At 39.6% G+C, this 27309-nt stretch overlaps 2 protein-coding genes and 1 pseudogene across 2 annotated transcripts in view; 1 reads left to right on the top strand and 2 right to left on the bottom strand.

The window, feature by feature from the left end:
* The window catches only part of LOC140924802 (uncharacterized), a 451675-nt pseudogene that overhangs the window by 81676 nt on the left and 342690 nt on the right, over window positions 1-27309 (bottom strand).
* The window catches only part of LOC140924821 (armadillo repeat-containing protein 8-like), a 28926-nt gene continuing 4718 nt past the window's right edge, over window positions 3102-27309 (top strand). The window contains exons 1-16 of the mRNA XM_073374824.1: window positions 3102-3179; window positions 3259-3332; window positions 5410-5564; window positions 6316-6375; window positions 7382-7479; window positions 8262-8354; window positions 8962-9118; window positions 9806-9896; window positions 10504-10567; window positions 11518-11593; window positions 12547-12674; window positions 13419-13475; window positions 16823-17074; window positions 17862-17954; window positions 18520-18593; window positions 19466-19541. Of these exons, the coding sequence (XP_073230925.1) occupies window positions 3159-3179; window positions 3259-3332; window positions 5410-5564; window positions 6316-6375; window positions 7382-7479; window positions 8262-8354; window positions 8962-9118; window positions 9806-9896; window positions 10504-10567; window positions 11518-11593; window positions 12547-12674; window positions 13419-13475; window positions 16823-17074; window positions 17862-17954; window positions 18520-18593; window positions 19466-19541 (1569 nt within the window). The 5' untranslated portion in view covers window positions 3102-3158. The remainder of the gene's footprint in view (window positions 3180-3258; window positions 3333-5409; window positions 5565-6315; window positions 6376-7381; window positions 7480-8261; window positions 8355-8961; window positions 9119-9805; window positions 9897-10503; window positions 10568-11517; window positions 11594-12546; window positions 12675-13418; window positions 13476-16822; window positions 17075-17861; window positions 17955-18519; window positions 18594-19465; window positions 19542-27309) is intronic.
* LOC140924812 (uncharacterized) lies at window positions 21388-24855 on the bottom strand. Its single transcript, XM_073374816.1, has one exon. It carries the CDS (start codon window positions 24494-24496, stop codon window positions 21482-21484), a length of 3015 nt encoding a protein of 1004 aa, XP_073230917.1. The 5' UTR covers window positions 24497-24855; the 3' UTR covers window positions 21388-21481.

Here is a 27309-nt window from a genome sequence, read left to right as displayed (position 1 = left end):
CCTCAAGAGTGTCCTGTGAACTAGACTTAACTTCGCAGATGCCCCGCTAAAATAACTTTTTTGTGGTGGAACAATTATTAACTTTGTTTTCGTAAGTTCCTTTTTCACCATCATTGAAAACAAGAGAAAATGAGGAAGAAACTAATTTGCTGTTCCAATGAAAAGGCGAGACTTCACTAGCCTTCGTTGCAGCCGGCCTACGCACTCGCCTAAACCATTTTTATAGTCTGTGCTCTATAGAGAAGGCTTAGAGCGTCTGCGACGAAGGCAAGACTTCACCTGTCTTCTCGAACTTTTTTGTTTGGCCTCAGATTTGTTCACGAATTTCAATAAATCACCCGGAAAATCCGAGGATATGATTTTGTTTATTCAAGGTTTGAAATCAGGTTTCTTTTTCTCCCTCGAAGAAAAGTAGCACCGCGATCTGTTTTAAACATGTAAAGAAGTGTATTCAACTGAATACTGACTGAGACATGGACCACGCCACAAATGAATGAAGACATTTTAACTTCTGTTACTGGAAAGTCTTGATTGTTAACTTCTTTTGAAAAGATATCATTAGCGACGAGGAAGACCTCATCAATATTAATATTTTGTTTTACTGATTATTCACCCTCTCGATTTTCTGTGTTTCCGTGTCCCACCCGGCAAGGCCGGATACGGTCATCTAAAAGTTTTTTTTTTTTTAACCCGTTCACGGCCAAAAATGGCCAAAGTAAAACGTATAAAAAAAATTCAAATTTCATTTGTAAAATGCTGAAAAATAAACATTCTTAATTCTGAAAGTACTGCAAAAGAGGTTTCATTTGAATGGTCAAGGCCCGGGTCAAGGCACCATAGGGTTTCGACCAGAGACTCATCATCAATTCAATCTGGGAGTGACTGAAGAACTCAATAAAAGCGTAACCTGATTTTATGGGAAAACATGCTTTCTCAGTTTTCAAGGTCTTTTTATTCGATATAAACACTACTTACCATGAAAAACCAAACCTTATTACTGAATTTGGAGCGATAAGTATAACTTTCTCGATTCCAAAAATAGAAAAAATATAGTTTCCAGTTTGATCTCTCACTTGTATCGCCTTTCGTGACATGGTTTGGCGATATAGTTGAAATGGTTTTGATTACACAAAAAAGGTCGAGGTAGTGCTAATTATTGTGTACAGTAAACGAGAAAAGACAAAATAAAACGATAAAAAGTGCTATTCAGTTGAGCAGGAAATCCAGTAAGAAAATGTATACGTCTCTTGCGAAAAATCCTTAAACTGACAACAAAAGCCGCTGGGAAATGGTCAAACAAGAACATCTGATATTTCAACACAGCAAACTCGACTTAATTCTTGCATGGAAAGTTTGGGATAACAGTATCGCGGTATTTTCTTTTTCAGTAAAATATATCAACCTATTAATTCATCACTTATTTTGGAATGCTTGTCCATAGCTACAGTATAAAATCGCTTAATTTTTATAAGCAAACGGTACCAAATCCACAGGGGCACCCAACGACAATTTTCGGAAGAATATCTCAGTGTTCGGAAGACGATTTGAGATCTAGAATTTTCGAAACATTTGTTGTAAAATTTCTTGCTTGCCTGCCTCTCCTAGGATTTTCGAACATCTAAAAAATGGTACAATTGCCCATTTCTAACGGATTTTTACCCTAAAAAGGTCACCTAGAATTTTCAGGAGCCTTTTTTCGGGCTGAAATTTTCGAAAAGGTAAGTTTTGATCCCTATAATTTTCGGATCACTAGACTTTCAGCTAGGAAATCCGAACAGATGAAAAATTTTTAGGGGATGAAAATATGCCTATATCTACTGTTTAAATACTAAAATACGTTTAACAATGCTATGTTTAAGTGGTTTTGAACTATATTATCGTTGGGTGCCCCTGAATCCAGTAAACAAACGTGCTCGAGCAAAAAGACATTTTTGTGCAAGTTTGCATGAAAACACTATGTTCACAGTATACCGGATTAAGCTCTTTCGCCGAGCGACGCGAAAACCGCCGGATTGGGCTTCTGTTAACAAGAACTTTAACACACAAGGCGATAATGATAATAAATCTCGGCGCGATTCCTGATTACCTACCAGGTGAATTTTTCCTGTGAGCAGTGGTTTCTCCAGGCGAGATGCTACGTCCTTCGTAGCGTAGCGTCCGGCCTGGAGAAACCACTACTCGTAGGGTAGCCGGAATTCTAGAACAACAACTGAAACAAATTTAAAAAACCTGTCGTTTCTGTAATCTCGGAAGCTCTCGGAAGGGATGGCAATAAAAATCAGCTTACCAACAAAAACCTATAAAAGGGGATTAAATCGACTAGCAGACCACACAGGAAAGACAGAACACACGTTTTAAGTAAGGTAAACCTTTTTTTTATGAAATCCTTTGAAATTCGTAGGTTACAGAAAGGATCGCGGTTTTTTTCAGGGGCACCCAACGGCAATTTTCGGGAAAATATCTGTTCGGAAGACGATTTGAGATCTAGAGTTTTCGGAGCATTTGTTGTAAAATTTCTTGCTTGCCTGCCTCTCCTAGGATTTTCGAACATCGACAAAATGGTATAATTACCCATTGTTAACGGATTTTTACCCTGGAAAAGGCCACCTAGAATTTTCGGGAGCCTTTTTTCTGGCTGAAATTTACGAGAAGGTAAGTTTTTATCCCCATAATTTTCGGATCACTAGAGTTCAGCTAGGAAATCCGAACAGATGAAAAGTTTTTAGGGGATAAAAATATGCCTATATTTACCGTTTGAATACTAAAATACGTTCAACAATGCTATGTTAAGTGGTTTTGAACTATATCCTCGTTGGTTGCCCTTGTTTTTTTTGGCCCATTTCGAGCTTGGGCTGACTGTGGTTTAACATAATTGATGTTGTTAATTCGGTAATTAGTTGCCTGTTTTAGGCCTCTTCTAGGGACCAAATTATTTTTTTTTTGATATGCCTTATTAACCACATAAATCACAAAATATACCGGAGAAAAGCCCAGACTGTTTTAAGCGTTTAAATTTTCCGACGAGCCCAACTACCCCGATTTTGATGCAGAGTTACATAACCACTATTCTTGCCATTCTCATGAGCCTGCAGTATTTTCAACTGGTCACTTTCCACGAACGTGTTTTCAAAAGTTGAAAAATATTTATTCGTTTCATCATGAAAATGCCGGTGTTTACGGTAAGTTGACCAGAGGATTGTCAGGGTCATAGATTTTAATTTAGATTTGATATTTAACAAAGCATTTTTTTCAATTCAGGAGCCGGACACTGATGAAGTTTATGTGAATAATCTTTCCTCTCCTCATCTCGATGATCGACTGCAGGCAGTAACGTGAGTGGGTAAAGTCCTGGCGTAAAATGATGAAATAGAAATTATAATCAATGTCGTTTAAATATTTTAGATGAGTATCGATGTTGTCTCCTCGTAATATCTTCGTGAATTCGATCAGTGTAAGCTTATATGTTGCTGGCAACAGATCGTCAGTTGATCGTGATCATTTGAACAAGGCTTGTGCTCTTATAGATCATGGCCTAATTCTAACAAAATAAATACTCGTAGGGGAGAGATTGTGAGAGAAAGTGCTTCCCCTGACTGAAAATTATTTGGGGGTGACCCATTCCCTGTTATCCAGTGCTGTCAACTCTCCCGGATAATCCGGGAGACTCCAGATTTTGGACCATATCTCCCGGTCTCCATATTAGAGTCTAATATCTCCTGGATAATTGCCAAAGTTGCTATTTCTTGTAGACTCAACTTTCCGACCATAAAATTTCAAATATATTGCGTTGTTTGAGCTACTGTTGACATGAAACGTTTCCTCATAGATTTTGGTTTGCCACTGTAGTTTAAGCAATAATGTGGCTAAATATGAACTGTTGATGTGCTATATACCTCGATCGAAATCAACGAGCATTTTTGGCACAAGTGACGTCATTTATCATGCGATATGACGTCATCTAACATTCCTTCCCTATCAATTCTTAATATTTGACGACTTAAGGGGTTGACAGCCCTGGTTATCTATTACTTGCCTTTGTTTAGAAAATTAATAAGAAAAGCTTGAGAGGAATGTGAATACTGTGGTAGTCTCCCTCATACAACTCTCAACTGTGCCCGCAAATTATAGCAGACAACTCGGGATGAGGTAGTATCTAGACTCACTTATCTCAAGAACCCATTGACACAGTGAGATTGTGGCCTCTTTACTGTCTCATTGTTTTCTGACCTGCAAATCTTAACTGAAAACCATTAAGGGGATTTGCTCTTAAACCTGTGTTTTTCTTTATCATCATCATCCTCACCATCATAATCATCATCATTATCATCTTTGTCATCACCTGGCACCACCACACAACCATCATCACCATCATTAGTTCATCAGTTCCACTATTACGTGATACCGTCTTTAAATATCATCATCATCATCGGCATCATGGTCATTATTATCTTTGTCATCACTCAGCACCAATACACAACCATCATTACCATCATTAGACAATAGTTTATCAGTTCCACCGTCACTTGTTACCCTCTTTAAATAAGTTATTTATTTATCATTAGCACCACCATTGTCCTCATCATCACCATTATCATTGCCATCACCCACTTCCGCTGCTACCACTGACCCACTGCTAATACCATCATTGTCAATCACTACAAACACTTCCATAATCACTGTCACAGTTATCATCATAGCCATCATCATCACCACCACCACCACCACCACCACCAACATCATCATCATCATCATCATCATCATCATCATCGTCGTCATCCCCATCATCGTCGTCTTTGTCATCATCATCACCATTACTACTACCACCACCACCATCATCAATATCATCATCATCATCATCATCATCATCACCACGTCTGACATCATCATCATCATTGTTTCAACTGCCAGGAGTATCCCTGGTGTTCAGGGTTTTATGCAGGCTTTAAAGACTTTTTATTTCTTCTGGCATTTTCCCAATGAACCAATTCTTGTACAGTGATTGTGGTGTTTTATTTTCATTTTCTATGAGTATACTCTTTGTTATGTGTTAGTGTTTGTCAGCTTTTATTAGCACTTTAGAATATGTATATAGTATAGTTAGCTCACACCTGATGCCAATTATAATATTCCCACACTAAGTGACCTAACAATGGGATCAGTTTAATTTAATCATCAATTTGTATCACGTTAATTTAAAACTTTCCTTCTAAGTCACATTGTCACCTTTTATTTATTCTACTTCACAACACTCGTTATCAACATAATGGTTATTTATGATCAATTTAATGTTGTTATCCTTTCTGTTTTGCAATGTCAAAACAGGTTTTTTAACTTGTACTTTGTCTTAAATTCGCAACTTGCCTCTTACTTTCCAGACCTTTTGGTAATTATATTATTTCATTGTCACAGGAATATAAAAAATGCAGTCATTGGCAACAAAGCAAAGAAATCATCCTTCATCAGACTTAACGTCATACCAAAGGTTATTGAACTGCTTGTGCAGGACGACACTGGAATTGAGTTTGTGGTTGAGTCAGTTGTCTTGTTGGGCAGCCTGGCGAGAGGTGTAGTAAAAACTGTTTGTTAATAATTTTCGGGCTCATAATACATGTATCAAGGGTGTGCTCTAAGAAAAGGGAGCCCACTGCTCTGAAGCTGTAAAATCCAGGGTGCCCAGCATAAGATTTCTATGAAAAAACTAAGATTTTCTAGTCACCCTAGAGCAAAAGTAAAGCGCCAGGGACCACTAAGCACTGTTGGAGCACTGCCCTGGTATAATATTTATTATAGATTTCATGAAGTGTGAAGTTTGCTTCATTAGATTCTACATTAATTTTACAACCTATTGTACTCGTACCAAAACTAATTTACAATTATTAGACCAGGTTGAGCAACATATCGTTATTTGTCAGTGGGGAGCAGATCAATAATAATTGATCTGTGAGAGAGACACTGACAAATCACAATATTTTGCAATAACCGAGTTCAATATGTTTTATCATTTGATGACCAAGTTTGGTTTTTAATGAATATCTTTAAGGAAGCAATGCAATCTGCCATTTTTTCTCGGAAGAGCGATCACAAGAAGGAGAAAAGCTTGGTTTCGTTTACGCATGAGCAGAATGTTATTTGCAGCCAAACACAGTATTTAGGACAACATTGCGCATGAGCAGACCATTATTAATTTTGTAGGCAGTTATTTGCAGGTCATGTGGTGGTGGGCTTTCGGTCAATGAAAAGGAAGAAAAATTTGCAACAAATGATAAACACGTTTATTAATTATTTTATCAATCTTCTCTGATCCACTATTTTCAGGTTCTGCTGAAAATGTTGAAGCCCTCTTAGAAGCTCACTCACTGGAAGTATTTTTTAAAGGTAAAACATCATTGTATACCCAAGAGACACCATCAGTTTTCTCCTGATAATATCAATAAGTGATTAATGGTTATCGCTCAAGAACAAATGCTTTGATCTTTAAACAAGTTCTCTCAACTATTCTAATTCTTTAGGGAAATTTACATAGAGAATTTTGTGTGATGATATTGGGGCTTAAAAAACTCAATACTACCAAAATTGTAGCTTTTAATTGCCAAAAATGTTTTTTTAACACTTAACATACTCATGCGACAAAATATAATGAATCAGATAGCATTTTTACGATGTTGTTGAGACATTACTGTATTACTACCAAAACAAACTTTTGAACTTAGCATTCCATACTGTTAAAGGATGGCCCCTCAAAAGTTTTGAAGCATGCTTGGCTTACTACCTTCTTGCATTGCACTTGTTTAAAACAAAAGGTTATCCCAGGGACCGAGAAAGGGACAGTATATTCCCCGAAGACAATGGATTAAGGGTTTTGTTCAGGGGTACCAGAAAGGAGGTGAACATCAGTGAGTAAGGATCTCAGTAAAAAATGCCTCTAGGTAGAGTAGACACCCCCTGTCGAGTATTAGCTATTGTAAAGCCTGAGTGATGAAATCAACACACTGCACTGTGAAAAGATTTTATTAGGATGGCTTTGGATGATTACCAGCGTACCAGTAAGTAAATAGTATGCTTGCATAGTAACTGTGAGATATGGTGATTTTTGCTTTTTACTAGGTAGTAGATTAATTTTTATTGTTATTAGAGAGATTTAGGGTCATGCTTACAGATGAGAATTTCTCAAAGCAGAAAATAAGCAGATGAAAAGCGTTCAACACAATTCTGACTTATGGATAAAACTGGCATGAAACAACTAACTTTTTTGTAGAGGTAATGAACAGTAAATGACAAGTAAAGGGAAAAATTGATCAGGTGGTACAAATTTTCGTTTGCTGTTTGCCATAAATGTGACTCTTAATCTCTCTATTGTCTTTAAATTTGTCCCCTTTTGCAGGTATTTGTCATTCAGATCCCAGAATTGTTGAAGCATCAGTCAGATCACTGAGAACGCTGTACTATTCTCATCTCACTCCGTGTGCTCCAATCTTTGAAGTAAGAATGTCTCCTTAACCTCTTTTCTCCCAGAAGTGGCCAAAATCGAAATTTGAAAATTTTGCAATATAATAATTATCCTTTTCTGAATTTCAAATCCTGTCATTCTACATATTGTGGAGGAAGCCATGTCCTTGCTGATATGTGACTTTTTTTGCTTGTCCATGTCACTGTCACAGTTTTAACCCTTCTGCTTCACTTGTCTCCGGTTCTGTCTTAAACTTATTGCTGGAATTTTACAGCTGGGCCTTTATCATGTATGTGATACATTGTATGTGTTTATTGTGGGTGACAAGAGGAGCCCGCAATCCTAATCTCCAGCTTGTTATTAAGCATGCCTCGCATTTATGTAGCCAGCATTCATTTGGACCTCCACTAAGAATGAATGGAATGCACATAACGCAATTTGATCACGCGCATTTTGACCTTCTATCACTCGTAATCTGATCACGCGTGTTTTGACCATCTGTCACGTGAAACTTACGCAAAGCACAGCGTTGGAGCAAAAGCGTTTTGACCTCCGATTGTTGTCACCCGCATTCTCTAACCTTTGGCTATTACTAGTTTTAGACTTAAAAGGAGTTACATGCACATGTACTGGTCATGGAAGGTCATCTAAGATTCCAAGAAGCAACAGGGCGCTAAAGAGGAAGAATTATATTTAGATTGTATTTGGAAGTTGTAAGATGGGAGAGTCCAGACCATAAAAAGTTTCTGACAGAGGGGTCTTTACTATCCCTACTCTATTGCAATTTTTGTATATTATTCTCCTCACGTTCCAGAACCCAAGCATTGTTCCTCAGTTAGTTGAGCTGCTGTCAAGTTCTTTCTCTAATGCTGAGTGTGCAGCTTCAATTCTTTCCAAATGTTGCCAGGTAGGCTAATAATGAAGGCTGACAGTGTATAATAAATCATAGGGGGAAGTGCCTTTCATGTAAAAAGCTTTCTCATTAACTCTCTTTTTCATCTTTCTCTCACAAGAAAGTCGAAAACCATTGTTGTTCACAGACTCCACATGAAAGTTCAACATGAAAGTAGTATCAAATGGGTTTCATTTGAATAGTCACACAATAGGATTTTGTCCACAGACTGGATTTACAACATAATAGACAGTACCATAGGAAATTGCTGCTAATATAGTAGCTTTCATTTGAGTAGTCACACTTAAGGATTTCATCCACAGCCTCAAAAGTTAGAACCACCTTGCACAGCGAAATAAGCAGTACCACAGGAAAGTACTGCTCAGTAGCTTTTATTTGAATGGTCACACTTCAGGATTTCATCCGCAGACTCAAAAGTTAGAACCACCTTGTACAGCATAATAAACAGTACCACAGGAAAGTACAGCTCAGTAGCTTTCATTTGTATGGTCACACTGTAGGATTTTATCCACAGACTCAACAGTTAGAACGCCTTAGTTTCCATCCTTCACTCTGGGATTGAAAGGGTTTAAGAAGAGTTTAATATTATTGTTCTCTTTAGGGTCCTGCTCATCAAGCCTTGTTGTGCAACATGGGAGCAGTAAATGCTCTGATGCCGCTTCTTGTATGTGACATTCCCAAGATACAGCAGCCAGCCCTACTGTGTTATTCAGCCATGTCATTTCAAAATGGTGCTGTATCATTAGCAATGAAATCAGGTATGTTTTATTTTTTATTTGAAATAATTATGTCGATTGTTGTTCCACTTGAGTTTTGAACAGTTCGGCATTTTGGAAAAATGCTCTGTTCCTATGCTGGTTCAAACCTTTCTTCATAAAATAAAAAGTACAACAGAAAATTATGCAAATATCTTCTTTGTTGACATCATCACATAAAATCTTATTGAAGTACTCTGGTGCCATGAAATTCTGGTTTTAATAATGAGAAGGTTATTTGATATCTTCAAAGGTTTTCATGAAAGAAAATGACTGTCGTGAGTGTTTGTAAGTTTAAGTCAAAATCAGGCATAGAACCAGGAAGTTCAGACAGAGGGATCTGGGAGACTTGCCAGCTATTTGGATACTACTGGTATTTATTTATTTGTTAAAGAACACAATTTCAAACAATGGGGAGCTGAAGCCCCTTGTTCCCCCTCTAAATCTGCCAATGAAAATAGTGTGGTCATAATGAGTGGTCATATTTAATCAAGTTTTGTAGGGTTACAGTGTGGTAAGAAGCTGTACAAGCAAAGAAAATTAAAGTGATCATGTTGTGTATTCTCTTTTCTTCTACAATTTTAAGTAGTAATGTTGCAAGGAGAAATTTGATAACAGTCTTCGATGAGGCTTGTAGGTGTACAAGGCTTAGGGTAACTACAGAAAGCAATTTTCTTTTTCTCTTGTTAGCTTCTCATGAGGGTGAGAATCTTATTCAAATTTTCACCAAGCTTCTCTCAAGAGACAGACCAGATGAGATTCAGCTCGGAGCTGCAAAATGGTTAGTGTTTCACCACAGTAAATTCTTATAAGGAGACCCTGTAGTCTTAGAAAGCAGCTGACATTTCTCGGCGCCACTACTACATCACTATATTCAATACTGATGACGCGGCTCTACCAGGACTTGGCAGTGACAGGTCTTGTTAATCAGGTGGCCATTATCACATGCACACAGTAGGGACAATCGGCCCTTTGCAGCTACTCTAGCCATTTACGTGGCACAAAACTGCTGTTTTGGAGAGGAAAAGTTGCGCTGGGACAAGACAAAAAAAAGACATACATTATTTTAAATGGTATTATCCTTTGTTTATCTTGTCCCAGTGCGACGTTTCTCTCCAGCATGGCGGTTTTGTACCACGTGAATGGCTAGCTGCAAAGGGCCTATTCAAACATCTGTTCATAAGTTACCCGTGCAATTTACTGGTACAGGGTACCCATTAAGTGAGTGAATTTTCTTCAAACATTTTATTACATCCATATTCATTTTTCTTGTTAGGAAACCTGCATGGAATGAGTGTTGTTTTCAGATAGCCTTTGACTTATTGATGGGAGATTTTTCTTCATAGGCTTGCCTTGTTGAATATGTCTTTTCATTCTTCTGTCAACAGTTTAACAAACATGCACAGAGCAGGAGCTATCCCAGCCCTAGAAAATCATTCATTGTTGATAAAGGTTAGCATCTCTTCCAGTCTTGTGTCATTCATTATCTGTTATTCACCCATTTTGTTCTTCCGTTTGAGATGAAATACAAAATCAGACTAAATTTTTCAGTTGGCTGAAGAAACTCGTGGCTTTATTCCTCACTTTGGAAGTAGCCCGGGTCGCTGGTGGAATTTATTTTGCGCGTGTGAGAGTTTTGGCGGCGAAGCAGCCATTCTCGCGGCTTTCTCTTACAAAACTTTCCTCGCTCGAACGATCCCGCGGGCTACGCAGGCTATTTGGAGAATATCCTTCACCACACTACCGTGAACCTGCCAGATATCCAGGCTACAAAAAAGGACTAATCACTTTTTTTTCTTGCCTGGGCTCCGTTTCTCGAAAGTCCTGGAAACGTTTCGGGCCTGAAATAAATGAAAATTTAAAAAAGGTGCGGGTACTATCTAAAAAACCAGTCCATTTTGTTTTTATAGTTTCATCATATTAGGGACCTTAAGCAAGAACGAGACGACGGCAGTGAAAACGTTGGTAAAAAAAAAAAATGAATTTGCGTTCTTTTAAACTTAATCGCGTCTATTTGGGCCCACTCAATATGTCAAATGCAAAGAGGAAGGAAAATTCGTCGCCGTATGTTCACGTTCTCCATAAAACGGCAAATTAGGAGGTTTCACGTCGTAGTCGTGCAGTGGACGTCAAAGAAATGTACTAAAAAGCGTGATGCACGTGCAGAGCTGTTGTTTTGATCATTAAACCTATTGTTTTTTTGAAGTCGTCGTTGTGGTCGTCGTCGTAGTTGCTTAAGCTCCTTAATATCTGCAAAACTATTGAAACGTCCATCTTGAATGTAAACACTAAAACAACAGCTGCTCTCTGGGCCAGTTAAATATGGGGACTTTGGAGAAACTGGCCCCTCTCTTGTCACTTAATCACCAAAATGCGAACAACACTTTGTGTATCTTTTTCAGGTTCTTGCTACGTGCGTAAGAATGTGTAAATGGGACAAAGCTCTCACAGTCAGGGCAGAGGCAGCGGAGACATTAGGTGAGGAACAGTCACTAGAGTTATAAGAAAAAAAAGAAGCTGTGATTACTTCACAAAAAAAGAGAGGTTAAGCATCATTTTACGTCAAACGGCAAACGCGAATTTCTACCACGTGACCAAGTTTCCCCTGTGTCCTTCGCCTACTGTTCATTATTTCTACGCATGAATTAGTAGTTTCACGCAATTTTTTGCCCATAAGAATTTTTTGAGCTATTTTCATCTGCTCATTTTCTAATTTGAGAAATTCTCAACTTGAATCTGACGTTTGCCGTTTGCCGAATACGTGAAGCTGAAACTCTTTAACATCACACTAAGTGACAAAACTGTTACTATTTGTAAATGAATATTTCACACAGAACCTTTACTTTCTAGGTTACAAGTTCCAAAACAACCCAACAAAACGTCAATTGATATGTTTTGAGAAAGTCTAAGCTAGTGACGGACGCACGGTTGCAACTTGAATGTAATAGAGTCCATCTCTATTTTTGTTGAACCTTGTTCATTAAAGTTAAACGTGGTGAGCGGTGTTTACGAACAGTCATTCAACGGGGCATGATACACAAACAGTGGCGGATCCTGGGGAGGGGCCCTGAGGCCCGTATGGCCGAAAAAATTTTTTTTTTTGAGACCGGTCTCCCTTCTTATTTCTCGGGGTTTGGATAACCGACCCGCCGTTATTTGAAGTTCTGGATCTGCCACTGACAAATGAACAATAAATGAAGAACAGTCTTTCACTAGCATCAAAATTCAAGCAAAAGACGGTAGTACTATTCGCTGTTAGGATTGAAAGATATTTCCAGCAACAACAATTTTGCTTCTTTCCCCTTCGAACTCTGTAATTCAGTACTCTTGCTCGGCATCGTTTTTAATTAGGATTTCAGAAGATAACATACATGTACATATTTTTTCAATTGTTCGTCCGTACAATCGTGGTTGTGTGTTTTTCCTTTTAGCCTTTCTTATTGAAGAAGATACAGAACTTCAAAGGACGGCGGCCATTTCCGATCACTTAATAAAAACACTGACAGGCTTTTTGGTGAAAAATGACCTGGATGACAGCTCCTATGCTCTCATGAGAGAGGTCAGTACCTTGAAATATAAGGGAGGGGAGGGTGGGAATGTTAAGTGCAGTTCTAGACCTAGGAGTGCGATGGTGAATTGACTGAAGGAATACCAATACCACCCTGGCCATACTAGAAAAAGAACGCCCCTCCCCTTCCCATTACTTGTTTCAGATTTGTCTCCCTTTAGTTACATATACCTTAATACCGAAGAACAGCTTCTTCTCTGTTACGTTCACTTCCAGTTATCTCTATGTCCACGTACGCGGTGATGAGGTTTTTGTATGTGCCTTACATAACTGCCAACCATTTTTGATCCTTCTCGTGCATTTTTATTTTCTTGCATTGGATCGAGCTAAGTTTTAATTTTTTTTCCGCCAGACGAAAGGTATTAGTTCGCAGTGATATCAAACTTTCCGATCTGTACGTTGGGTGTTCTTTTAAGTGATTACACTTAGAATTATTACCTTTTTAAATTAAAATTTAGTATCCTATTAACGCTTTCTAATTTCCATGGATAATAGAGATATTTAACATACGACGATTTAACCAAAGTCAAGTTTGAGTGCAATGACGAAAAAGCTTAATAATCAGTCCCTGGACTTATTGTTCCCCACATTTTGCCGCAACTTTCTCACTCGGTCGCTTACTCGAAGAATAACGTGAACATCTCCTTGCAAGAGATGGCGGAACTAAGGCAATTGCTCCAAAGCGCTTGAAACAAACAATGGAACTGATTACTGTGCTCTTTTTGTTTTAATTAGAGTGCTTTTAAGGCCCTGGCGTCTGTTGGAGCAAATGATGAAGATATCCGAAAAAAGGTAAGACCACCCCTACCTTGTACTGTTCTGGCAGTGTGATTTTGCAGAACGCCGAATGACTCTAAAGTTTAGGGTTAGGAAACTGAGTGAATCAACTTCGAGGCCAGTTTTCCGAGTAATATGTAGATTTAGCCAAGGCTAAAAGCGAAGCTCTCGATAATATTTATAGTTTGCTCAAACAAAATATAAAATCGGGTAATGCTAAGCGGCGAAGGCAACACCGGAGAACGGTGAAAAACAACAATAGGTCTAATTAGCAAAAAAAGCAACTTTGCACGTGCAGCACACTTTTTTTGTACATTTCTTTGCTGTTGTTTTGCACGAGTACAACGTAAAACTTCCAGAAACTTCTTAGTTACACGTTTTATGGAGGAAATGCCGTACGTGTTCTCGTTCACTTTTTTTTACTGCCGCTCATTTTCACCTTGCATTGGTGGCCGCTAGCATTTCTCATTTTTTCACTGCCGCTACAAAATTTTCGTGTTTTTCTTCCAACAAAAAAATGTCGCCTTTGTTTTTTATCTCTTGCTCTAGATCTCTGTCGCCCTTTTTCCCGTTGAGCGTCGCTGGCCTGCCGCCTACTTTCTCTTTTTCTCTGTCTTTCTCCTGCTCTATATTCCAAATTTGTGGACATGACCATTAATCTAAGCTGAATACTTTAGACAACACGGATACAGAAACAATTTCCGCTTTCCGTTTTCGTCTTTATTGACTCTTTAGTTGTTTCTGCTTTAACAGGGGTCTTTTTTGCATGAGCATGCGCGACCGCTGAACAAACGATGTGCATGGAGGCTCACCACATGGTTTGCCTTCATCAAAATGGCGCGTCTCAAGCTATCATAGCGATTATTTTGCTCGTTGGTCTTGGCGAATGTGCTCGTGATTTAACAAAATGTGTAATTTGCGAAAAAAACTCTAACATGGTCTTAACAAAAGCGAAGTAGACCGGCTTTTAAAATACACGAGCTACTATCAAATTTCATCTTCCTACTTGACCTGGACAACAGCGCGCGTATATGTAGTGCCTGCAGGGTTGCGCTGATCTCATCAAAGTCTAAACAAAGTGCAGAAACGTTTGTGGATGCAAGTAAACACTTTCAATTTTTTTTGTTTTGAAATGGGAAAGGAAGAGAAATATTAAAAAAAAAAACAATAGCAAATTTCAGCGAGTGGGTTCGAAGTGCGTGAAAGCCGATGTTCAGTTCAGCAGTGAATTAATATATGTTCTACAATTTTCCCAGCACTTTAAAGCTACAAAATTAAGAGCACACGAGACGTAGATTAGTCATCTGGTGAGATGTTGGTGGTAGTCACTCTGTATGTCTTGAACAATAACAAAAATGAATATCAATAAGACACAGTCAAAACTGCATTCAATAGGACCGAAATTAAAGTCCAATCTTGTGACCGATTTTGATGAAACAAACGGTTAGGTTTCCCAAGAAGTACAGTAAACATGTGATGCCGACCAAAAGTTAAAAATGATTAGAACATTTAAGTTCTGGCTAAAAGCAAATTCCTGTAAAAGATGCGTTACAATGTTAGTCCACACAAAAACAAGAAGTTCTACAATCTTCCTGTAAACAAACTTTGTATCGCTAAAATACTTACGGCAAAAACTTTCTACTCCAACTGAAAACGGCGTGGTAGTAGCCCGCTGATCGTTATTAATCCACTCCCGAAATATGGCTAAATCAGCTATTAACAAATTATTGACAGAAATCCTCTACGGCATCGAGAAACTGATTTACATCCGATTTATAGACAAACACTAAATAAATAACATTTTGCTCAATAGCTACGCATCAGCAATGCATTCTATGCGAAACTTTGCGGTTCTTAAAGGGGAATCAAGACACGAGTCGAGCGCCAAACAACAACAAGCAGCCATGTTCGTGTCAGACATCCTTGAGAAACTTGCTCTTTCACCTCGTTCAGCGCATCAGTCTCCACTTTAAATCAACAGATCTTACTTATTTTGTACAACGAAGGTCTTTCCTAAGTTCCTGCTACCATTTCAATCTCAAGCAAGCTTTCAAAGTGAACAATTTGGTTCCTATGACTATGCAGCACGGTCGCTGTCACTGGTCGCGTGCTCTTTGACAAGTCAGCGGTCGCGCATGCTCATGCAAAAAAAGACCCCTGTTTTCTGCTTTACGAGACGCCTGTGGCTATGGGATTTCCCGCCAAAATAACCTCGAGTTGCATTTGGGTTGCCATACCTGTTGATTGAGTTATTTTACATTGGTATGCCTGTGGTGCGGACAGACGTTCGCTCGGTCGGTCGGTGTACGGTCACGTGATTACTAAATTTTCTCGGATGGGTAGATTACTTCATTTTGTTACTCATGGTGCTCTGCTGGCGCGCCTCGCGCGCGAGAGCTCCGCTATAATGAACCTAAATGGAACCCCTTTTCACTCAGTTTCCTATTCCTCACTTAAACTCAGAGTCATTCGGCGTTCTGCATTCGGTATTCTGCAAAATACCCCTGCCGGTATTGTTCGCCTGTGATAACACTTACATTGATACATCTCTGTTCAAATTTCAGTGTTCCTACCATTCAGAAACATTTCCTTCAAATGTTTTATTTGCTTCTTGACGATGATTACATTCAGCGTTCATATGACTGACGGGTCTTGTGGGTTTCATGGGCGAGCAAGTTGTCTCAGAATTCCAGAAGCCCTAACTTTAAATTGATGCTGAGAAAATGAGTTTTATTTACAAAAAAAATGGAAAAATATTAATAATAATTTTCTTATCAAAGGCTCTGCACCTACCCTCGAGTTAGGTTTCGCGGAAACGACTGAAGATCCGCCAGGCCCTATCAAAGTCTTTCCTAAAGAGAATTAGATTATAAAGTATTGCATCATGGGAAGAACAGTTCAAATTTTTGTTCGTCCATCCCAGCATCACCTGCAACTATTACTTTGGCATTGTTTGCCCCAGAATTTTCCCCACAAGACTTAAAACGAATACTATAGGGGTTAGCTCAGCTAAAAGCTCAACAAGGCAGTTATTGGGAAAGGTTTAAGTTTTTTTTTTTTAAAAAAAGTAAAAACTTAGAATGCTGTGCTTTTTCTTTGGAGAGTGAACCACTAAATTTAGACTTTTATCAAGTACGTTAATTGGTAAAGTAATGAGTTTTAGAACGCAGCATACGTTGCGAGTTGTCTTTGCTAGTAAATATCAAGTGTCATTTTTGAGAGACAAAAACTTTTCCTGTTACATTAGTCCTGTCCCTCCCCCCTCCTCTTCATCCCACATCTGCAAATTACCGATTGAGTCCAATAGTAGCCTGAGTTATTTCCTGGGAGGCCGCTGATTGTTGTACGGTCTTTCCTTGTAGATAATAGAGATTGAGTGTACAATGGATCACGTGGTATCAGGACTGGAGGATCCCAGTACTAACGTCAAATTAGCCGCTGTGAAGTGTCTCCACAGTCTGTCCCGCTCTGTACAGCAGCTTAGAACAAGCTTCCAGGACACAGCAGTTTGGAAACCGATCATGAAGCTTCTGCAGGATGCTTCCGATAACATGTTAACTGTGGCATCTTCAGCGCTTTGCAATCTCCTGTTAGAATTTTCTCCAAGCAAAGAGGTAATCGAAGTACGAATCAGTCGATCTCACGGCGTGAAAATTTTGATGTATAGGTTATTTTAAGTAATTCTTCTTAAGCTGCCTCTTCACCTTCATTTCATACTGAAAGCGGAAACTCGATGCAATAGTTCAAGAATTAATCGGCACGTCACATGTGCCTATGTTTGCGTGGTTCTGCCTTTCAGCCGTTTTCGTGGCAGCCGTGCGGAACCGATTCGTGTTTTCCCGCGCTTAGCAAGGTGTACTTGTTTTTCCACGCTTAGCATCTCGTTGATGTTTTCCCGCGCCTGGCACCCGGTTCATTTTTTCCCGCGCTTGGCTTCTGGTTCATGTTTTCCCGCGCTTGGCAGCTGGTTCATGTTTTCCTGCGCTTAGCAACAAACACATGCTTTCCTAATTCCCACACGGCATATAAGGGCTACTTGGCAGCCCGGGCTACTTACAATTCGCCTCAAACATTCAGTTGGTACAAAAGTTTTTTTCCAGGGTAGCGTTCTTGGCTTTTTGCATTGGCTATGAAATCCAAATGGTTTGGATATGGTGCGTATAATTTCCAGCGGGAATTTCCTAACTTTTCTTGAAGAAAGTGAAAAGGCCATTGTTTTCAGTCCCGTTCTTTTTTTTCTTTAGTTTTGCGCGCGCCTTGTAACCAGTCATGTTAGACTCTTGTTTCTCTTGTTTTTGTTCAACTCTTTTTTTCTTTTTTTGTTTTGATAGCCCTTGTTAATCTTGTCATAACAACAGCCATCTTGTGTTTGATTTCAATGACTTTTTTCTCCCAATTTAGCCCATATTAGAGGCTGGCGCTGTAAATTTACTCTCAAATCTAACCCGGCGTCAAGAAACTTCTCTTCGTCTCAATGGAGTCTGGGCGTTGATGGTAGGTATTGCAAATGGTTGCCTTAGAATTCGGATCGTAAAGATCATTAAATCGTAATGGCTTGATAGCTTTCAAGATTACAAAATCAAGGCGTCTTTTTTTCTGCAAAGCTATACCAGTCAACCTTTCCTAAGTCACAGACGTGAGACCTTCATTTTGGAAATTGCTTGAACGTTTTCGCGAGCGTGCCAGGTTCCCTTGAGTTCGCGTGAGATCGAAATGTTCGTCCTGAATTCAAGAGAATCATTAAGGGCTTAAGTGCATGAAAAAAGTTGAATAACCCTTTTGGTGTTTGGTTTTGAAAGCATATAATGAGTATAATCCTACTTTTTCCTGGACGGAATGTCAGCACCCCGAAAACAGTGTATTGGTGGCAGCCATAACAAACAACCATGAATTCTGTTCTTCTGTTTCTACAATAATACTTTAAAGCGTCTTTTTTAGTTTCAGCTTGTTGTGAAAATTAACCTCAGTGATGAACAAGGAGTACAATAAAATAGAGACTTCTGTCCTAATTTAGCTTTAGAAAATCTCGAATAAGAAACATCTACATTTTTTTTTTAAGAACATGGCGTATCAAGCAGATGATGTCACCAAAAACAAAATTTTAGAAGTTTTGGGACCAGACCAGCTGTTCAGGTAAGGAGATTATTCCCTACACTTGTAGCCTGCGGGACAGGCGCAAAAAGAGGAGGGGAGGGGAGGGGACGGAGAGAAAAGTACGAAAGGTAAAAGGGTCCCTTACCCTCTCCACCCCCTCCTTTTTTCCCTTCATCCCAATATCCTCTTCGCCTTTCGACGCCTGCTACGAAGGCTATACACTTGAAAATTCCTTTGTTTAGTATCCGTAAAAAAAATATCTCATTAATTCCTGAAAACAAACACTATTTAGGAAATCAATACAAGAGATTTTTTCTCATGTGAATGGTCGCACTAACAAATTGTAGTAAAGCTTCCTTTTCTTGATGGTTTTGTAGTCTATTTTGAAAAGGGGTGGCAACAATATTTTGCTCTAAAGTTTTATTGGAGAAATACTCCATATTAATCGAGTTAATCTGGAGGCCCCGAGGTCAATCTCCGCCCTGACGGCTAGCTGGACTTTTACATAACATGTAGTCCATAGTCCGACTTCAACTTCTCGGCCTTGCTTGTTAATAGCCAGTTGGAATTCTTAACCTCATGCGGGGTTGTTACTAAAATTTCAAGTTGCCAGGTAAATACAACAAGTAGGCAGGGAATCAATCAGCTAGGGATTTCGTTTGGTTCTATTTTTCTGCTGTTTTCCGATGAAAGTAGCCGGGGGCCACGTTCATAGTACCCGGGCGAAATCCCCGGCCCCTTTCTCTTAATGACAGCCCTGCTCATGGGGGACAATGCAAACTACTGGTTTACCAGTAATTGTGTTACCCCTATAAAGTCAGTTTTTTATACGGTTAAAAAATGTACTTTTGCTTGGTACACAAATATTGGCAACTCATGATAATAATCTGCATATTTTGCTTTTCTAACAGCCTTCTCGATGATCCCGACACTCAAGTGACGATGAAAACACTGGGCCTCATGAGGAATCTTTTATCAGGAAGAGAGGTATTGCTTTTATTTGACATTCCCTGAGGCTCCCCGGGGTACGGTAGTGGGGGAATGGGGTGGGGAAGTTTCCTTTTCTCTCCCTTTCCTTTTTCTCCCCCATACTCCCTTGGGAGCTTGGTTACAGGCTTTTCTTTGAGGACGGTCATAATCTTTTTTATTATACATCAGACTCACTATCAAAAATCTGATTGGTCGAGAGCATTCAATCAATTCACAATAGCTTATGAACTTGACATGATAAGTGCAATATCTGCTGCAGATATTGCATTTATCATGGTAGGGTGTTTGTCTCTAGCTGGTCATGACTTAAATAACGAGTCATTCACAACCAGACTTCCGGTAACTCCAGCGGACTCTAGTTGTTGTCAACTGGAAACTAGTGAAGTATATTGGACATTTTTTCTAGTGACAGGCGATGGTGTTGAAATGCTCACATGCACAAGCAACTTTTAACTTCTGTGTTTCTAAAAGTTCCGCTCAGTAAATCGGCACCATTGCCTGACCAAGACCAGCAATACTCGGTCAAAACGTCGCTATCAACGCCTCAGTGACTATCGTGCGACAAACGATGAACGAACCTAACCTATCGTCCAGCTCTTGCTTAACCCTTTAACCGCCCTAAGAGTGATGAGCGTCAAATTTCTCCTCGTAATATCACTGCTTTATAAAACAGAGTGGTCATGAGAATTAAGGACATGATCACGCTAGATGAATCTAATTGATACTTCAACAAATTCTCCCCACTACTTCTATTGAAAACGTATAGGAATAACAAATGAGAATTTGAATTTTGATGTTAGGGTTTAAAGGGTTAAATGGACACCCTTGGGATCAGAAAAGGCCTCCTATTAACAGAGGTGTATGTACAGTGGTGAATCCAGGGGAGGGGCCCGGGGGGCCCGCCCCCCTTATTTTTGGACCAAACTGAGGCCAGAAGGGCCGAAAAAATTTGGGGGGGAGACCGGCCCCCCCCTTATCTCAGGGTCTGGATGACCGCCCCCCCCCCCTCCCCTCATCTGAAGGTCTGGATCCGCCACTGATGTATGTGGCTGAGACAATAGGGAGCTTAAGCAACAGCGTTTTTGAGCGACGGACGTCAACCAGAAGTGGACTTTTTACAGCATTGGGCTGTGGTTTGGTTGAAACTCTTAGGTAAATCGTCTTTATAGGAGAAAGGAAACTCAGCAATACAAATTTGGTAGTGTCCAGGAATATAAAAAGGGAGAAAACCTCACTTCCGGTTGACGTGCGTCGTTCAAAAACGTCTTTGCTTAAGCTCCCTAATGATTAAGTGTCCGCCTACTGCAGGTTCCATTGTAATATTTAATAATAATAATATATATTGATTTGTATTGCGCAAATATCAACCAGGAAAAGAAATTTTCATCTGCGCATTGCATTGACTCAACCAAATCCTAAAATCCTAGTACATCATAATTCCAATTCAAAAAATTCTAAAAACAATAACTAATCAATCTGTAAAGTCCTATTTACAAATCGCACCTAATAATTCTGAAAACAATGACCAGTTATTCTTAAATCCTATTTACAAATCCTTCTCTATAAAACAAAAACGATAAATTAGCTGGGAAATGCCTTCGGAAAAAAATGAGTTTTGATAGCCTTTTTAAAGGCATTAACCGAAGATTTATTCTAATAATAAGGGGAAGATTGATCCATAATTTTGGGGCAGCCGTACAAAAAGATCGATCACCAAGCGTGGAAAGAGACTTGCATGATGAAATGTTAAGAAGTTCGCCGTCATTTGATCTTAGATAGTACCCACCCCCCAGTGTCTTTCAGAGGTACAAGTTCGGAAATGCAAGTTGGAGCAATTGTATTCGTTATCGGCGGCTTGATTGTATGTTTGCCTCGTGCGTCACCCAAGAAACACAGGAAATCTTACCGCAATACTCGTACAGTCTGCCTTGACCGTGTTACGCGTCAAGAACAACCTCTACCATGTCACTCGGCTGGTATGCTTTATTATTAAACACTCTCTCTGAGGAGTATTCCAAACCTTTATTACTGCAGGCACTCGACAGGTTTTTTTGACTGGGCTCCCTGTGCGATCTTTGAGGTAGCGCGTAAAACAATTTATCCCAGAACCATTTGTTGCTGATGCTCAGATAGGTGTTTGTGCGCATGTACAGCTTCATTTCGTCATCCAGGTCGTCCGTTATGACGTCATCAAACAGTATGATGATCAGGTAGTTTGTGCGTTCTTCTAGAACTTTCTGATGAGCGGCGCGAAACTCGAGCAAGCACCACTCGCTCCTGATGAAGTTTTGAGAGAGCACCATAAGCATGCGCTTACTTTGGTTAACGCTGTTCATAATGTTTTCCTGGATGGGCGCACCTGCAAGAAAATCGCGATCGTGGATGCACAACTTGTAGGGAGGGTCATGAGTTTCTAATCGCTCTTGCAGCGTGTTTACAACCCACTCCCAATCCGCTCCGCTGTAAGAGACAAACGCGTCGTATATCTTAGTGGGATCCGAGTCATCTATACGGTCAAACGGGTGCCAGTTGAAGTGGGTATACATGAAGACTTTTACTTCGCCGCGGTACTTATACGCTAAGATAAAAACGACGACACACGCAGCTAGAAAGCAGCCAAAAGTGAAAGCGATTATTTTATAAGTCTTTTCTTTTATTGTGGTGTGTGTGTTGTTGGAGACTTGCTTATCTTCTTTGCAGACAAACTCTCTATCCGGAAGAGTGTATATCGCTCGTCCCTGAGCGTTCTCTGAATTACAGAGTACGTTTTCGATGTTTTGTATGTGCGCCTTTTTTCTTATGAGCCATTTCTTCATCCATTTTGCTCTGCAGTCGCACTTGAAGAAATTGTGGTGCAGTGCTAGAGTTGTAAAGGTGATATTTTCAATATTCCTTGGCAAAGCAGTCAGTTTATTTGAATCGAGAAAGAGAATTTTAATCCGGCGAAGCCTGCTCACCGTTGACGCGTTCAACAGTTCAATTTTATTATGCGTCAAGTACAAGGCCGTCACATTTTCCATATAAGGATACGGTGGAATCCTCCGAATATTGTTGTTTTGTAACTGAAGCTCTATCGGACCGCGTGGAACTTTATGGGGCATGGTGACGAGATTCCTTCCTTCGCAATCAACTATCACCTTTCTATCCAATGAACGAACGAAACACAGACATTTTTCAGGGCAGTTTTCAAAATCCTTCCGACTTTTAAACTGATCTTCTTCAACCAGTAAAATTGGTTTGTCTCTCAGCTCAATTGGAGTCGCACATTTCCAAGTTAAAAACTGCTCTTTTTTTACACGCTCGTCTTTTTGTATCACTTTCCGAATCCATCGAACGAGAAAAAAGATTTTGCAGTCGCAGTGAAGGGGATTCCCTGTCATGTCGATTTCGTAAACCTTTAGAAGTAGCTCGAACAAAGCACGCTTTGTCTCGTTAAATTCATTGATGTTTATAGTGGTGAAATTATTGTTTGCTAAGCTGATGTGCTTTAAACTCTCTTGTAACTTCAACTGAGGTGAACTGGCCGTTTTGCGATGTTGGAACACAAATGTGTCTAAGTCTAATTCTTGTAGAACGTTGTCAAGGTCTTTAAAACTGATCAGATTTGACGACAAATCAATTTTGCTAGCCTTCCGCTGCAGTAAGAGCGACTTTGGTAGGTGAGTTATTTTGTTGTTTTGTAGGTAAATTTCGCCCAACGAGCTTGAAGCCAAAGGAAAAGCTTCGTCATCAACTTGAGTGATGTGGTTGTATTCTAAATGTAGAACTTCAAGGTTCTTTAGCTCGTGGAATAATTTCTCTCGAATAGTGCCTAGTCTGTTATGGTCCAAATCAATCCTTTTGATCTGTCCCTGACCTTTAAAAAGTTCCTCGGGTAGTTCTGAAATGTTGTTGTGGTCAAGTCGCAACTCCAGCAGTTCGTTAAGTCCTTGAAACAGCTGTTCCGGCAGTCTTGTTAAGCTATTCGTGCTGAGATCTATCACATGAATCCCCCTCAAATTGCGAAAACACGACGGCCCAACAAGCCTCAACCCATTTCCTTCGAGGCTCAGTCTGTGCAGAAATCCAGAAAATTCATGCGTTGATAAATCTTCGATGTTGTTGAACGCTAGATCGAAAAAGCGTCGGTAAATCCTCGGATGCACGACAGTACCGTATTGGTAGTGGTGATTTCCAGTTTGAGTTCTTCGTAATCCTCGTGGTAGCTGGAGGGTTGAGTTGCACCAAGGAAACACCGGTGGTTTGGTCAAGTTGTTGTGCGACAGCTCCAGTGATTGAAGAAAGGGCATCGTTATTCTGAGCTCCGGTGGAATTGAGCTGAGTTGTAAATTGTAAAATTGTACCTCCGCCATTCTTGGCCAGACATAGTTCTTAAATATGCTGGGAAATGTTTGTGGCTTAGATTTATAAAACGTAAGCGTGCCAAGATTTTCTGCCCCTTCAAGAGATTTATTCGCAGGCTTCGAGTTGTTATCTTCAAGCAAAGTGGTGTTTTCCAACATGTAAAATACTCGAAAGTCCGTAGCGTCTCCCCACCGAGAAAGTTCCTCGGTCGACAAACTGCAATGTCCTTGCATTTGCATGTAAAGTATAGCGTGTTTCTTTGTCACATTTTGCGAATTAACGAAAGCAATAGTCGTGGGACCATAACATAAAGCTCCAACGTACAACACGACGTCTTGATCCGTCGTCAGTGTTTCCAGTATTAAAGACATGTTAACAACACATTTGTCACGAATCTTTTCTGGCTTAAAGAAGCACCTAACGACATGAGTAGAAACTGATCCGTTGACTGTTTCAAAGAAAGGCAGAGAAGGGTTTGTCATACATATCGATCCACCACAGTTTTTTAAAGGTATGATACCGTTTTTGTTCGCTTGGACCTCAACGAGTACCAAAATGGCAAGAAAAAGCGTAAAACCTTTCATTTCCATTGTACGCATTGTGGTCATCGTTGTAATGCTCAATCCATGCTCAATCCTTTCTCAAATGCGGAATGGATCATCGTCTCGGATTCCTTTAATGCGGATACAATTGTCTTCCGGGTATCTGTAAGCTTCCAAAAATAGCTGGCAAAAGCAATAGCTGACAAAACACTAGTCGTATTATTTTTCTAAAGGTAAGGCTTTGACCTTTCGCACCTTTTCTGACGCAGTCTGTATAAAAACTCGCTGCAAGTATTTTTCCGGGTTGTTGTTTAGTTAAATCTTGTTGTGATCAAGTCTAAGCAGTTTGTCAGGTCCTTGAACCAGTGAAAAATAACTCGTCGAACTGAAAATAATACCTGGCGAACTTTGTGTTGTTTCTAAGAAAGGTCCGACCCTTGAGCTTGTTGCACGCATGACCTAGTGTTGTTTCAGCGCGTTGAAGCGAAGTATGTCACGCTGACTCGCTTTGAGTATTGCATGTTTACTTTCAGCCTGTCGCATCAGACTGGATATTCGCCAAAAATTTTTCTTTGTTGTTACGGGCAAGATTCGTCTTACTTGTTGATCGCTTTCGTCATCTTCAAATCCTTAAGGAGAAATCAGACAAGTCACTGGTAGAAATAAAAGGGTTAGCTTTGCTTGTATGGTAATTAAGCCATTCTAGTGAGTAATGATTTGTTTGCCAAAGTCTGTACGCATTGCACAGCTCTAAATGTATGTGTAATTTGTAAATGCGTGTGAGTGTAGTAACTATGTTTATACTACCACATAAGAAATTTCTGCAATTTGATTGGCTTAGAGCGGTGGTATTTCTTTTTACTTTGAAATAGCTACATGTGAAAATTACAAAACCTTTGCGGTTAGTAGTATAAACAAATAACAGCATGATTTGTACGTGATATTTGGCATAAATACCATTCGTGATATTTCAAAATTGTCTCAAAATTTCACTCGCCTAACGACTCGTGAAATCACGTATAACAATTTCGAAATATCACTCGTGGTATTTATGCCATATATATCTACAAATCATGCTATTACCTATACTAATATGTCCAAACTCAGTTTGTATGTCCATTTTATGGGCTCTTGTTTTTCTACATGTTTATGAGTTGCTGTTAGTCGCAGCACCTAAACATCTCAACGGCAGTAATATTGATATAGTCGAGCGATTTCGCGAATATTTAATCCTTTCAATCCCTCCAAAACAAAGCCTCCCAATCAATTTTTCAAAATCTTTTTTTTGCGTGTGTGAAATCCTAAGAAATAGGTTGTACCATGAAACAGTTTTCATTTGAATGGTAACGTCATAGGATTTCGTCAGTCACAGATTTAAAAGTGGTTTACGAGTAAACGGGTCGTTTATCAGTTCTCATAAATTATACAAAGCTTAGTGGGCGCTACATAGAAAGAGAGAATGGATTATCGTGTTTTCTTGTTATAGAATCACAATTGCTTAAAGGGGGATTCCCCTTCAATAAACGTAAACGTGCTTTATATAGCCATGTTTGGTATGCGGCATGTCTGTTTACTAAAATCTCTTTTGAATAAGGGGTTGGCTCATTAATAAATTCCTTTACTGCTATTTGCGTTTCAATGTTTCGCTTACGATATTGGAATGAATTTTGTCCGTTTTGTGCTAAATTTAACTCCTTCCTGTAAATTTTGGGCCTTCTTATATTGGGTAACTTGTAAATATGTCTTGATCTAATTAATACAACGCCGAAATTTATTAATTGAATAGCTGCCCCTTGACTAAGTTCTGATAGGGTGGAGGAATGGAATAGTTAGTAGACTGGGCCGGAAGTACCTAGTCAGTCATTCAAAAAGTTATCACTTGATATTATTCAGATTAGTAGCCATACAAACTGGCTACGGGGGCGGAGCTTAGAGAAACATATAATTATAGAGAGGAAAACATAAGCTTACCATTTGATGGAAAATTTCGGAATTTCCCGACGGAAGGTAAATGGTACGGTCACTTTTCGGCAATTCTAACCGAAAATTGGGGAGTGCGTTTTGAAGTAGTCCGTTCATTCTGGTTGGTACGAATCAAACAGAATGTTGCTTACCATTTACCAGTTTGTCGGTTCCTTCTCGGTTCGAGACTCAGGCTACACAAATTCGCCCCTTTTTTGGATTCACACCGTAACGGATGTGGCAATTCTGCGGTAAACTGGTAGACCGCTTACCATTATGCTTTTGACAGACACCCCAACTGAATTTTCCTGTCAAATTGTAAGCACCCATAGTCTGCTTTGCAGCCGTTTTAATTGTGTTTACGTAACGCTATACACAAAAGAGGGGAATGGTAACCAGCCTTGCGTGACGGCACAAAAAACGGCTGCAAAGGGAAACTAACTTTTTTGAGTGTGTTATCCTATTTTTAATTTCAACTACGACGTTGCGTGTAAGTCGTTCACAACAGTCTTATAACACAGACCTTTAGATTCGAGGACGAGAACGACCACGAATTCGAGATTTGATTTAAAGTTTTTTCGCGTATTGTCAAAAAATAGACACCCCGGAATTCTTCATTGTACTTTTTTTCATCAGAAAAGTTAGCGCTGTTATCGTTATTGAAGAAGGTTGAGCCCTCTCCCGATTGCAAAATGATAAAACTTCTAACATTTGATAACTTGTTGCCGCTACTACCACACTCTCTCTAAAACTCGTAGTAGAATGACGACGGCTACCACGTTTTCCCGCCAAAATGACGCTGGTTCACGCGTCGCACTACCTTTAATTGAGAAAATCTCGTACTCGTAGTCGTTCTCGTCGTAGAATCAAAAGGTCTCCAATACCATTTAACACAATACCTAACCAGTCTTATGCGC

The sequence above is a fragment of the Porites lutea genome, chromosome 14 (assembly GCF_958299795.1).
Source record: "Porites lutea chromosome 14, jaPorLute2.1, whole genome shotgun sequence".
Classification (NCBI taxonomy): Eukaryota; Metazoa; Cnidaria; class Anthozoa; order Scleractinia; family Poritidae; genus Porites; species Porites lutea.
Note: the sequence above shows the minus strand (reverse complement) of the source record. Positions and strands in the feature narration are given on the sequence as shown.

What these genes read in the sequence shown, in the direction of transcription:
- LOC140924812 (XM_073374816.1), bottom strand. Translation starts at nt 24,496, where the DNA reads ATGACCACAATGCGTACAATGGAAATGAAAGGTTTTACGCTTTTTCTT.